A 15,005-nucleotide genomic window follows, 5' to 3' on the forward strand; every position below is an offset into this window, starting at 1 on the left:
GTAAACAATATATATTGCAAAGATCTGTTCTATGATTGGGATTAAAACATGAGGAATCAGATTTTAAACCAGCCCAGCTCAGTACATGTGCTCAAAGATTCTGAGCTCTATGAATGCAAAGGCTGAACTTTACTCTAAAGGTGTGACATTGCACAAGTAAGCTGACACATGCTAAGACTATAAAACAGACCAAAGTCTCGGTTTTAAGACTAGGGCACACACGTACTACAGTATGACACAGGACATACTACAACATAACAGACATACTGCAGTATGACACAGGACACACTACAACACAACACATACTACAGTATGACACAGGACATACTACAACATAACAGACATACTGCAGTATGACACAGGACATACTATACAACACAACACATACTACAGTGTGACACAAGACATACTACAACACAACACGTACTACAGTATGACACAGGACACACTACAACACAACATGTACTACAGCGTGACACAGGACACACTATAACACAACACGTACTACAGTGTGACACAAGACAAACTACAACACAACATGTACTACAGTATGACAGGACACACTACAACACAACGCATACTACAGTGTGACACAGGACATACTACAACACAACACGTACTACAGTATGACACAGGACATACTACAACACAACATGTACTACAGTATGACACAGGACATACTACAACACAACATGTACTACAGTATGACAGGACATACTACAATATGACACAGGACATACTACAACACAACACGTACTACAGTATGACACAGGACATACTACAACACAACACGTACTACAGTATGACACAGGACACACTACAACACAACATGTACTACAGTATGACACACTACACACTACAACACAACACGTACTACAGTATGACACAGAACATATTACAACATAACAGGCATACTACAGTGTGACACAGGACATACTACAACACAACACATACTACAGTATGACACAGGACATACTACAACACATACTACAGTGTGACACAGGACATACTACAATATAACACATACTACAGTATGGCACAGGACACACTACAACACAACACGTACTAGATTATGACACAGGACATACTACAACACAAACTACAGTATAACACAGGACACACTATAACACAACATGCACTACAGTATGACACAGGACACACTACAACACAACACGTACTACAGTGTGACACAGGACACACTACAACACAACACGTACTACAGTATGACACAGGACATACTACAACACAACACGTACTACAGTATGACACACTACACACTACAACACAACACGTACTACAGTATGACACAGGACATACTACAACACAACACGTACTACAGTATGACACAGGACACACTACAACACAACATGTACTACAGTATGACACACTACACACTACAACACAACACGTACTACAGTATGACACAGGACATACTACAACAGAACAGACGTACTGTGATATGACACAGGACATACTACAACACAACACGTATTACAGTGTGACACAGGACACACAACAACACAACACACATATAAGAACACAAAGGAAAAAAAGATCCCGAAGAGAGGAGACCACAGATGTGTCAGCTAGGGCTTTCATGTCGACTCACAACTTTTTTTTCACATCAGCGTCCTGTGAGTCTAGCACCTGTTAGACGTAGCTAACGCTGCCAGGCTGCATGCGCAAACAGAGCTTCCGCACAGCTGCTGATGTTCGTGTCTGGCAGCAATTCCTACCTGATCACATCAAAGACATTCTACTAATAAAAATCAGTCTTGATTCAGCCTAAGCTGATACATATTGCAGCAATATGATAATATATACAGAGTAATGAGCGATAAGCATAACCCTCCTGTGCACTTTCGTGGATAAAATCCCTTGTAGCACAAATACTGAGGAAGCCGACACGAAGTATAGTCAGCTACATATTATCAGTTTTACTTGAAGGGTCTGATTATCCAAATCATATTTTTAAATCTGTATTTGCACTGCTGTGTTGTTGAGAGAGAGAGAGAGACAGAGAGAGAGAGAGAGAGAGAGAGAGAGATCTCATTTCCTTCTCTACCAAACAGAATGCATACAGACACATTGTCAAGGACCCATGAGTAACAGTCACTCAATCCTGGAACCCACCACTTTAATGATACAAGGGACTAACTCTAACCCCCTGTAATGATACAAGGGCCTTTCATCGGCTGTGGCACACTATTCACAGAGCCAGCTTTAGGCAGGAGTGAAAATGAGAACTCCCAATCCGAAACCCGGAGAGATCCTCACACATTTAATTGTGCTTACAGTAAATAAATACGTAAACTGCATGAATAATGCAAAGAAACCGACCCCACAGGACAATTAATAATCATAAGAAAACATCCACCCTTAATAACCTTAAATTCGCCTTAAATGCCAAGGATACGGAGGGATTTCACATCTTTAAAAACTGCATGAACAAACATTGCTTTATTCTGGGACTGAGGAAGGATGTTCACTGGCATTGGTGGTCTTTTAACCACTCGGCCCAGGGAGTGTCAGCCAACCCATTGGTCCAAACTGGGCCTGTGCTGGAACCATACTGGTACTGTTATGTATTCCTATTGTTGCATCCCAGAGCCAAACAAGCACTTTTTGTTGTTATTCTGTGGACCTTGCCTGTTTGCTCCACTTGTTTCTGCTGTTTGCTGTTAGTACCATGAGGTTGTCTCTACAGGAGCCGGAGTATGGGTGCAGGTATGGGCAGAACGGCAGAGCACTTCGGGTGACATTTTCAATTCACCAAAATGTTACCCCTAGAGAAACGAGGCTTATGAAATGAGCAGTGGTTCACTGTTTTATTATTCAAGCAGAGTGACATATCCTCTACATGTCCACGGTCCTTTCCAAAAGGCAGGGCACAAAAACTCCCATTAAATGTCAAAATGTTTCTGGTTGACCCTTTCGAGCAAGTTAATTACCACTAGAGCAGAGTGTGTGGAGTAGCTCTCCAGACAGAGTTTCAGAATGTCTCAAGACAAAGTAAAATGGTCTTGTAAAGAGAATGAATTATTCAGAGTAAAATGTAACTACTTCAAGATATGCTTAAGCACTGCCGCATTGTGAAGTGCTGCAATTTCTCTCACATTTTCTTCTGTTGACTTTTCAGATAGCACTTGCATACGGATTTGGTACACTTGGTACAAGTAAATGTTTTGAGAAATATAAATCTAAACAAATCCTACAGCATTTAGTACTGCACAGTGTTTATTACTGTGGCGTAGTATCACGGCTAAAGAGTATGAGCAGTAGTGTATGGATAAAGGGGACTGTACCCTGAGGCAGGAGTGAAAGTGTTACTCCATGTGGCAGTGAAGCAGCAGCAAGCCTGTGGTAGAGGGTTGGGATAGGATGCATCGGGTTGTGACCACACACACCTGTGCTGTTGCTGCACTACTGGGGCTGAGCTCTGTTTACATACACACTCAGATAACAGGGGGGTTTTCGTGTCCAAGATGATGTTATTTGTATTAAAAAACTGCTCACAGGGGATGTGCATGAGCAAGATCATAAAGTGTTTTGCGCACATGTTTTGCGCAAGATCATAAAGATTAAGACATGGAGTTAAAACCATCAAGTCAACATAAAGTCCAAGAATTATGTGCCTTATCGTTTCTTCTCACTGCAGTGTGCTTTGCTTATATCAAGACTAAAAGTTAGATAATATACAATTAACATACAAAATATGTGTAGGAAAGAAAGCCCAAAGGGGCTTATTAAACACATTCACATTCATAAATTCAAAGTCTACCATACAGTTAGTGGTACCAAATGCACAATTTCCATGATCAATCATCAGCAGCAGCTCTATTCAGCTATGCTAGTTAACTTTAACTTTTGCCTCCATCAGTGAGTCTTCTGACCAGCACAGTTCGGTATGCATGCCCCTGGTTTGTTGCTGAAGCTGATACGTCAGAGGGCCAACTCAGTCACATGGGAACCGCAGGAGTAGAATAACATCCAACCTTCAATGGGTGAGCCCCCTTTTTTAATATTTAATAGCAGGATTCCTATTTTGCACTGGTGTTTCTGAAACAAAATCGCAAAAGTTTGTAATCAGAAGCCTTCCCATGTGCTCTATGTAATACATGTACTCCGTAAATACAGATCCTCTTTCTGTCTGCTGGTCTACAAAACTAACAGCAGCAGAACTCATTCCCTAGAAAGGGAAGCATCATTAGACTTTTCTTCTGGGCTCTGGCAGGTGAACATGCAGGCAAACCACGAGAGAGTATAATATTAACAGGGAGACAGAGAGGTTTGCATTAATATTTATTATCAAGATTAGAAATACAGGAACAGACTGTTTTCCCCACTCTCTACTCCCTCCATATTTTTTTCTTTCTCCCTCTCCTTGGTAAAACTCTGGTATGTGAAACAAAGGGCGTTTATTATAGCATCGAGGAAATCAAGGCTGTTCTAAGGGAACATTTCTTTAAAGAAGGTAGTTTTGTAGGTATTATTTATGAAGCGTATGAAGTTTATGAAGTATTGTTTTGTATTTGGGGGCAATGATCATGTGGTGCTGTTCTTTTTTTAACAGTCTCTATGGTAGAAATACTAAACACGGAGCTGGCAGCTGGTTCTTGATTTAAAGAAGAGATCAATGAATCCATTCTCCAGAGGCATCCCCACAATGCACCAATCCAAGTGGCGGTTTTGGCACTGAATAAGTTTGAAATGAGGCTTAAATCAGATTTTGGTGTAAAGGTAGCCTATTTTAAGATGGCTATTTTTCTCTAAAGTACTTTTGTATGATCGGAGTTAAGTGCACGAAGACTGGGACTGACACCGGCGGATCTCTCACCAGTTGACAGTCCTCCTGAGAGTTGACCAGCTGGGCATTGTGACAGGATAGGATGGCACCAGCAAGGTTCAACATCACACACACCGCCGACAGCAGCATGAAGAAGGTGATCTGTGGAGAAATTAGGTGATGGGGATGGGGGAGGGGATTAGGTGAAAGAGAGAGAGAGAGAGAGAGAGAGAGAGAGAGAGAGAGAGAGAGAGAAAGAGAGAAAGAGTGAGAGAGTGAGTTAGAGGACACAGACTGTCAGTTATATAACCTTTGAGAGTCAGTGAGAACTTTAAAAACACAACAGGTTGCAATCTAACTTCTCATTAGCTTTACAGCTGTTACAACAGAATATCTCTCTGATTCTGCTGCATCATGTCCCTTCGGGGCAATTAGAGACCCAAAGGAAATACAGGCCTAATTGCAAATAAGTTCTGTATCTATTATATTAGCAGAGCCCTTCCAAAACTTTGTCCCTTGAGTTAAACTAAAGCATCATCATGAATTACGCACATGCACAAAATGTAACCCTGATTTGGAAATATAACACACACACACACACACACTCACAAACACGCGCGCGATACTGTACCACACCTTTGGAGAGACACAAATTTATAAATGGAGTGAGGTGTGCCCCTAACAAGTTGTTTATTAGATATTATTTGGATGGCAGAACATTTGAAACATTAGTGACACTGGCAAGGCGCTGGCATAGGTGTGGGCACTCTGCAGGTCCAAGCACATCTGGGTTGCTGGAGTCAGAGTCAGTCTGACCGCTGAGCTGACTGGTCCACCACCCAGTCGTTAATGGGGAAGAGAATGGCTAAAACAAATTAAGCATGCAAACAGATGGGATATTGACTCTAACTGTAGCCAGCATAGACTAACGCGGAAAGAGTAGCTCTGTGTTCCAACATCCACAAGCAGCAAGTATTGTCACAACTAGAGCTCGGTGTGGTACAACACAAATGGGATGGCAACCGGGAGCCAGCATGACAGGTCAGATGAGAGATATCTTCATCATCATCATCATCATCATCATCATCATCATCATCATCAACATCCCAAAACTGGGAACCAAGACCCAATGAGTCCATGCACTCATTAAAATGAGCTTTTAGAGCACTCTGAACAGGAAAAAGATGAGCATATACATCACTTATGCCTTCCCTAGCAAATCATATAGAAAATCATCATTCTCAATGCAAATGTGGTTAAATTGATTTTAATTAAATGTGAACACAGAGTGGAGTTTTTGTATACCTTGGGATGTGAAAATTTAGATTGTGAATAATGAGAACTTGTAGGTTTATAATATATAGTTGTATTTATATCAGAAATGGAAAGAGGATGTTTTGGACTTTACTTGCATAGCTGATGAAAGACCACTGTGTGAAATGTCCTGTTTCTTTGGAAACCTTGTTTAATGTTTCCTACCTCTCTCTCACTCTTTGGACAAAAGAACTCAAAATAGGCTTTCAAGAGCATGCTTACAGAATTTAGATATAATTACAGAAAATTGCAATATAACTTTATCATAGGATGCTAAGAGAATAAAATAAGTATAAGACAGAAGTAAAATATATACATGCTGTTTTTAAAAATCACTTATATATACTGCAATATACTGTACGTTAACAGTACAGATCCGAGACGTACAGATGCTGCAAATTCTGGTCTTTTAGCATTAGAACTAAACCTTGCAGCTACCTGCCCCATGCCTTGTCGTGCGTTTATATATCTAACACATAAGCAAATTGGGTTTACTGCCCCGTAACAGCTTTTAAGAGCTGAAAAGCTGTACTCCTATTTAGGTAAAAGCATTAACCTGCCTGCGATGAAGGCTGAGGGGAGCAAGCACTTCCAGCCTCAGACCCAGGTCTTACAGGCGGTAAACATGTGCACTGACCAGCAGACCAAAGAGCCTGCTCTCTGGCACAGAACACACATTTATCTTTGTAAGTGACAGTCTCCGTCACACTACCCTCGCCTTCAGGGGATGACCGACTCCATCCCACTGCCTGTGTAACATTTTCCTAAAAGTGTCCCCAGCTACAACATTACTAAGGCTAATATAAAAGACTGTTTCTGAATCAGAGGGTTTTGTGTAGAGACACAAGGGTCTGCTCGTGTCATTTTCTTCTGACAGCCTTTATGAGTAGAACTCATGAGTTATCGCGTTTAGGATTCATTTTGTAATGAGTTCAAGTAGCTAACTCACAATGCCTTTATTAAAAGATATGGAAGGCAAATGTCATAATGATTGATTTAAAAGAGAAACAGGCAGATGGGGCTGATAATTAAAGAAAACAATAATCAATAAGGAAAGCAATGAGCTTTCATCAGGCAAGCTGAGCCCTCACGCCCATTACCGTTACATACTCCAAACTTAATAGAGCAAGTGAGCAAATGCAGAGAGAGAACAGAGGTCCCCTTTTGGGCTTTTTGTCTCACTGGTCTTGACAAACTACCTCTCCTGCAATTCCCAGGCAGACTAGAGTCTGATACATGTTCTGTGACTTATGGTCAGCTAGAGAGACCAATCTTTCCCTAATTCCCTACTCCACACCCCCATCTATGCAGTCTTGGTGTGGGCTGATGGATCTCGAGGGCAGCCATTTTTTCAGCTCTCTTCTCCGCCGGCGAAGACGCAGCCGCTGGTCCTTTTCCTTGCTCGTGCTATTAAAACAATTCTCTTTATTTCATAGCTGACTGTCCAAGAGTATCAATTGTGCGTGAAGAAGCACAGAGAGCCTTCCTGTTCACGTAAATCACACTTCGGGTGTAATAGAATGGGCTTCAAACTGTCACACCCAGCCCCCGGGTAGATGACTGACCTGCCCACTCAGCTGTAGATCAGAGCTTGGCTTCTGGAGCTCTGCTGTGATTAACTACCGCAGGCCTCTACCTGACGCGACATTAACCTCACAACATTGGTGACGTAAGGGGAGAGCGCAAGAGACAAACAGGGACAGAGACAGAGAGAGAGAGACAGAGAGAGAGAGACAGAGAGAGAGAGAGAGAGAGAGAGAGAGAGAGAGAGAGAGAGACAGAGAGAGAGACAGAGAGAGAGAGAGAGACAGAGAGAGAGAGAGAGAGAGAGAGAGAGAGACAGAGAGAGAGACAGAGAGAGAGAGAGAGACAGAGAGAGAGAGAGAGAGAGAGAGAGAGAGAGAGAGAAATATGAGGATCTAAAAGCAAGGTCAATATGAAGAGGAACATGAAAAGAAAAACAGAAATCAGCAGCCAGAGCCAAGACAAGAACAGCAGGACGTAGGGTAAAAAGGACACAGCCAGGGAGGTGTAGCAAACAGATGACTAAGATAAGCCTTAGTGCTTTTCAGACGCACAGCAAATTGGAAGATGAAGAGGCTGATTTGAGCAAGACAGCTACAGCTCCTCCAGGGGCTGTGAAGGTCCTTGGTAGAGACATGCACAGGAAGCAGACCAATGGCTGACTTCCTCTACATTAGATAATGTGCAAAAGATATGGAGATCACCAAAGCTGAATGTTGCAGTTGAACTCCTGAACTCTGTTACGTACAGAGCACCTCAATTATGGGAAAGTTAGATATAGAGTTAGTTTCATGTAAAGTCAGAGAAATACACTCCAGGAAAGCATGTCCTTTGCGAACTGGGAAAAGAAACGGCCAGATTGCAATTCAAAAACCTGTGTCTCATTTTTCAGTTCGAAGAAATCATGTATTATAATCTTGTCACTATTTCAGAGCTGCATATTACAACTCCAGTGCTATCGCTCAATTCTTCATAATTAAACCCAAAAGAACAACTGCTTCCCTGAATATTTATGCCAGCACAAGAGAATTCCGTCTGTGATCGTCCTGATTCCTTCACACAAAGTGAAGGATGATTGTCTCCGTAGTGTCTTCACGGGAATTTATAGTTGCTTCCATCAGTTAAAAAAAAAAAGAAAAGAAAAGAAAAAAAAAGTTGTAGTTTTTTTAAAAAGGACGTTTTCTCACGATAGTACGGGCATGTGTTTCCACACCCAGTACAGAAGCGACAAATCTATATGATAGCTACAGAGGCATCTTTATCACCTTCGGCAAGAAATATATCAGAGAGCAAATGACGACCAACTTCCAGGGAAGGCAGTAATGACTCTGATTGTGTAGGGGGAAATGAAAGAACATTACTGGATTGGCGCGACGCTGTGATGAAACTAACCTTAATGGACCCTTCCGTGCGTCACTTCCATCGCAAGCAGAGCGTAGCCAATCCAATACAACGCTCAATCTATCGCAAAAAAGATATTATTCAAGAACCGGTTTGCAGTTGTAGAGAGGAGGTTTCAAGCCTAGACAATATTTTTCACTGTACCATGTTGAGCTAATGGAACTACTGCAGGTTAGGCGTATGCGGATTCTTTATCTACCCGACATATGGCGCGGGAGGACTTGATGAAACAACCATTTCTCTTACATAGCACATTCATTGTCTTAATTTCTCAAGTGTCAGCCAAAATATAGACAAAATATAGAAGTATTACAGGAACATATTTTACATCAGATTACATGTACAGAACAGTAAAATTGTGACATAAAATACAAATATGACTAGGTCCAAAACGATAATGGATTTTCTGAAACTAGTAACAGTCTATCCATTACTTGGATTAATCTGACTAAGAAACTGCCCAAAGATGTAATGAAATAATACATTCTAGGCCTAATATATTGCATTATTATTAGTATTGTTGTTGTTGTTGTTGTGGTTGTGGTCGTTGTTGTAATATCTACTTCAGCCTAGACTGCACTAAGTCCAGGGGTCAGCCCGAGACCAGATGTTGGTCTACGAAATAATTACGAAATGTTAAATCAGAATAAGAAGATGAAATCAGAACAAGAATGAAATATATCTTACCGTGAGGACTAGTTCTATTGATAGCCTAATATTCTACTGAAACTATGTTGATACTATTGCTACTATTCTTTCGAAACTCTATAAATCACTAATTACATTAAATATGGCATTACTTTAATATGCGAGTACTTAACTAATGCATGTAAACAGCCAGCTAAAATCTATCAGGCCAACACAAGCATACAATCCGTTTTTAACTACTGTTATCCTATTTTCTCTTCAGGTTTAACTAATAAACCTTCTTCCACTGGTACACATATCGTTTTCGTATAATGGAAGTTTAACAATCTAGTCGACTGGAGTTTTGTAGCACTAACTATAGCAACATTAGCTATAGCCAGTAGTTACCATCTTAATAACGAGTAAAGATACATTTTAAAACTGGATTTATTATATATTTTATTTCTGACAGTGCCGTAATTAACTCAATACTTTTAATCTCACCCCAGCTTAACCTCAAGCAAGAAAAGTGTATAAATAGCCTAAATACTAACTTGAATACTAACATTAGACATGTAGACATGTAAATGAATTGCAGTTACTTCGCTATTTTACTATCCATTTGCATTCACATAAGATGTTAACGTTACCATCTTCATTGTTGGGTTTAAAAGCCGTCTAAAATCGAGTTTGGGTGGGGCAGTTTGGTACTACCTTCTGCAGCCTAGTCTTGGGGGGTGGGAGCGGGGGAAACTATCTATATTTTCCAATGGTTTTGCTCAGTTAGCCACGTAACAGTGAAAAAAGACCCATAGCCAAGGTTTAGGTACGCCACGGATAACCAAAGCCACACCAAAGGACCACAGGCTGCGCGACGCTGCCTCGTTGCATAATGGGACATAAATCCGAATGATAGATGTGGTTATTTGGCACATTAACCGCCCTGACGGAGTGCAGTGTCCTTTCGGAGCGCGGACTGCGTGCAGCCCCTGCCCTGGCACGCTAATTACCCAGCCTGGCTTCATGCTGCTGTCTCTAATTACCGCGTGGGATTCCATATCACTGGTTAACAGCTTCTCATTAATTACTGCCCCGGCGTCGCGAGCATCCCTAACGGAGAGGAGTGAGAGCACGCGGGGCGCGCGTCACTCATGGGCACGTTCCGCGTGAGACCCGGGGTTTAGTCTGGGCCCGGCACGAGGGTAGGGAACCAAAGAGTCGCAGAAGGTGATGGGTTTCCCTGTTTACGCGAGGAGGGAGGGAGATTAGATGAGTAAGGTGGTGTCTGGGTCGGGTGCAGTGATGAGAGAGAGAGAGAGAGAGAGAGAGAGAGAGAGAGAGAGAGAGAGAGAGAGAGAGAGAGAGAGAGAGAGAGAGAGAGAGAGAGAGAGAGAGAGAGAGAGAGAGAGAGAGAGAGATATGTATTATTGTAGACATTAGATGACAGAGTAGAGCAGCAGAACTGCGTAGTAGTGGGATGACTCAATGCCCCGTTCTCACATGCATACTGATAAGGGGTGGTTCATTTCCGAGCACCCGGCTGAGATATTAGAACACACACACATATTCATGTATTATCATCTCCAGAGCAACAGGTGAGGGCTGTGAGTGTTTGCAGATTAAAGAGCTTTGAAGCATTCACTGCTGAATAGACTTCCATTCCTTTTCTTGATCTGATATACTCTGTAAATATTTGGTATAATCCAACCAGCCAGACCCCATCTTTGTAGCTTTAATGTAATGGAACCAAAACAATTAAAAACAGTGTTTAGGTATAACTTTACACCTGGCAAATTATATCTCAGTCTCTTTATATAGTATGTTCCTCTGATCTTTTCTGTTACAATTTAAAAAGAGGCCTTATTGGTGAAATTATCTTTAATTGCCATAGTTACATTTCCCAACACAAATTTGTTCAGCCATTGCAGTCTGCACAGTGTTTAAACATTTATTTAGGCTGTTGTCTGCATACTTCACCAAAAGAAAACGGATAAGGGCCTTAAGCAGCCTTGGAGTTTGTGACTCAATCCATCACTGTCATGGGCATAAGAGACAAATTTAGTCATTATATGCAGACATTATGTGTACACACACTCCACCTCTCTTAGACTGTGGATGCAGTCTAACTCAGGCCACTAAAGACTCGGCTGAGATGAGACAGACATCTTATATTAAGAGGTAGACAGGGATGTGTTGTGTGGATGTGGGTAGCACACTACATCAGGGCGCAGGAGGTAATAGGCCATGTCTGACACTTTTGGTTCTTTTACCACTGCCGACCTTTATTATGTTGATTAGCTAGTGTGTGTGTACGTACATCTGGTCATGAGGGCAAAAAGGACACACGCATTCCTTTATGATCATTTAGCATAAGGTCGGTGTGTGCGTGCATGAGGGCAAGCATGACTCACACAGTCCATTATGATAGTTAGGTATAGTGCATATGTGAGTTCATGGTGGGGTAGAAAACACATTCTGTGCACACAGCATGAAGAGTGTGTCAGAATACCAAACAGAATCAGCCCACATCCGACCGTCACAGTTCTAAAGTGCAGAATCCATGATAAACACCCGAGGTTTGACTTGCATGTGACGGACAAATTAAATTCGCATTGGAGTAAGGTTGATTCGCGTTGAAGTAAGGATGACTGTGATCTGTGTCGCAGACTCTCATCTGTGTATGTGTTGATTCATGTGCATAAGGGGCCAGTCTAAACATGACCTCTCTGGACCCCACCCCCCCATCTCTAGGTACCCTTTCTGTGACATTTGCCCCTTAGGCGAAACGCAGTGAAAGTAAGTAAAAATAAACGGCATTTAGTGCAAGTTGTGAAAACAATGCCATCTAATCGGGGTCAGCCTGTGAAATGACGACCTCCAGAAGTCTGTCCACGCCTGGCCGGAGTTGTGAAGTAATTCGGGGGGGGGGGGGGGGGACTGGCAGTGCAATTAGTCGAGGAGTTAGGATGCCAGGCTTCCTCGTTACGATGTCAGTCTCCCTTGGCCTTTCATGCCCTGCCAGTTTCATTAGTGTTGTCTTCTCTGTCTCACTGCCACACAAACCAGTCTGTAGGCTGCAGGCGGCCTGAAAAATGTCATTGTTTATTTTTCAGCCATGTCATGCGAGGTGAGATCAGGCCAGTGGTGCTGCTGGTGTCTTTTTTTTTTATACTCTTTTTGATTTGGGTTGCTGGTGGATCATCTGTCCTTCCCTCCAGACTAATACTCCTCTTACCCCACAAGTAAGGAACCTGTCATGGAATGCTCCCCCCCCCCCCCCCCCCCCATGAGTCACGTGGTATGGCCCGACGCGTGCAGGGGGAACCATGTCTGTTTGTAGCCACCTCCTCCGTAAGGACACACACCTTCATGGGGTTAATCGTAACGTGCCTGTCTGTCTATTTAAACCCCAGTTAGTGTGAGCCTCCGTGTGGGTCATTGTCGTTGTTGATGTAGATATTGTTGTAAGCGTTACTGTTGTTGAAGAATCACTGTTACTGTTGTTTAGTCTTTGTCACTGTTATTAATGTTCATGCAGTTATGTAAGAATGATCAGCGTTAATGTTTTGTGTGCGTTCCAACATTGTCTTGTATGTTTTATGCTATTAAATGTCTTTCAACGTCGAGGAGGTCTGTGCGTCCTGTTCCACGCTCGGTGGCATCCGGGCCAGCGTCACAGAACCACAGTCTTCTCAAAGACACACAACACTGCACTTGATCCCTGGCAGGTTAAATTCAACAAAGGAAAGGACTACACAGGTTGCAGATCTAATAGACTATGAATTAATATGCGGCAACCTTTAAGTCAGTAGCCATGTAAAAAAAAAAAGAAATCACAAAAAGACTCACAGTTAATTTTTCATATCAGGTTTATTATTTGTCAGTCTTGTCACACTGATTGATCCAAAGATTAAACAGGCAAATGAGATTCATGAAATGATGGGTTGCGTCCATGGTCTGCTACTATCTTGATCTAACACAAGCTCACGAGGCAGTGGACTCACTGGAACACATATTTGTTTGGCTTGTGAATATGGAACTAAATGGGCAGTCACTTTTTCACATTTTAGAACATTGGGAATTTGACATTTGAAAAGCCTGCTAAACAATTGTATAAGATCTTTTTCCAAGCATCTTTTATAACAGTTATTAAAATAAGTTAGCAACCTATTTAAAAATGCTTATATACTTAGCTTATTTACCTTGATGATATTAGCTGAAGGAGCTGAAGACCACAGCCATTCCAAACAGCACAAGGCAGGAAGTATTTATGCTTCATGCCACAGGTGGGTAATATATGTGCAGACACTGTCCTATCCAATTTCAGCAGGTCTGTGCACATTTACATAGTTAAGGCAGAGGTAAGAGGTTGACCCCACTAGCCCATTCAAACAAGCCTGTTGGTGTTATTGTTAAAACTCACAGGAGAAAAACTGTGAAGTTGACCTCTGTGTCTGGTAAGAGATTCCACAGGTGGTGGATCCATTGGCTAAAAACTTCCAAACACGAGCGCTTAGTATCACTTACACATCTACTCATTAGCCATTAGCTGCTAACACCTAAGAGAGCTACTCTAAACATACCAGTAAGAGCCAGGTCCACAGCTGTTTCCTATCCTGGAAAGGAGAGCGAAAGATAACAAGTTTCACTGTTTCTCAGAGGAAAATATTTTGGGAACTGTTAGAATCTATGTACTGTATGATCAGGTGACTGTTCTTATTTATCATGCAAATGGGAAAAAGCATCTTACGAAAACAGAACAGTTTTTGCGGGAAGGTAGTCTATTTTAGCAGAGCCAAGTAATTAGATCACAGATGTCAGGTAGTGCAAGGCAACCAAAAAGACTCGATGATTAAAATGGACTGAGAAACACAACAGACCCCAGGGAGAGGGGTAAGGTGGAGGGGTGTCAGGGAGTGATTAACCCTCACTTTTCAACTTTGAATCAGTTCCTGACCTCCATCACCTAAAACAAGGAGACCCTCAGCCAAAGAGCTGGTAATGAATTTTGGCTGCTGGGCTTACAGGGTAGCAATCAGGAATGGATCAAGGAGAGAGAGAGAGAGAGAGAGAGAGAGAGAGGGAGAGAGAGAGAGGGAGAGAGGGATAGAGGAAGAGAGAGAGAGGGAGAGGGAGATAGGAAGAGAGAGAGAGAGAGAGAGAGAGAGAGGAAGAGAGAGAGAGAGAGAGAGAGAGAGAGAGAGAGAGGGAGAGAGAAAAACCATAAAGGTATTTCTCTCTTATAGTCAACAGGTAGCAGATCAATGGCATAAAGCAGAGATGCTCACCTGCCGTCCTTCAGATCTATTGTCCTGCAGAGTTCTGTTTCAACCCTAATTTAACATACCAAATC

The 15,005-nt window shown here is 42.1% G+C and overlaps 1 protein-coding gene across 3 annotated transcripts in view; it reads right to left on the minus strand.

The window, feature by feature from the left end:
* fam189a1 (family with sequence similarity 189 member A1) overlaps nucleotides 1-15,005 on the minus strand; it is a 109,288-nt gene that overhangs the window by 24,013 nt on the left and 70,270 nt on the right. For all 3 annotated transcript variants that reach the window (XM_027008926.3, XM_081705911.1, XM_081705912.1), the window contains exon 3: nucleotides 4,838-4,948. In XM_027008926.3, coding sequence (XP_026864727.2) covers nucleotides 4,838-4,948 — 111 coding nt within the window. The remainder of the gene's footprint in view (nucleotides 1-4,837; nucleotides 4,949-15,005) is intronic.

The sequence above is a fragment of the Electrophorus electricus genome, chromosome 23, assembly GCF_041902795.1.
Source record: "Electrophorus electricus isolate QZ-2024a chromosome 23, ASM4190279v1, whole genome shotgun sequence".
NCBI lineage: Eukaryota > Metazoa > Chordata > Actinopteri > Gymnotiformes > Gymnotidae > Electrophorus > Electrophorus electricus.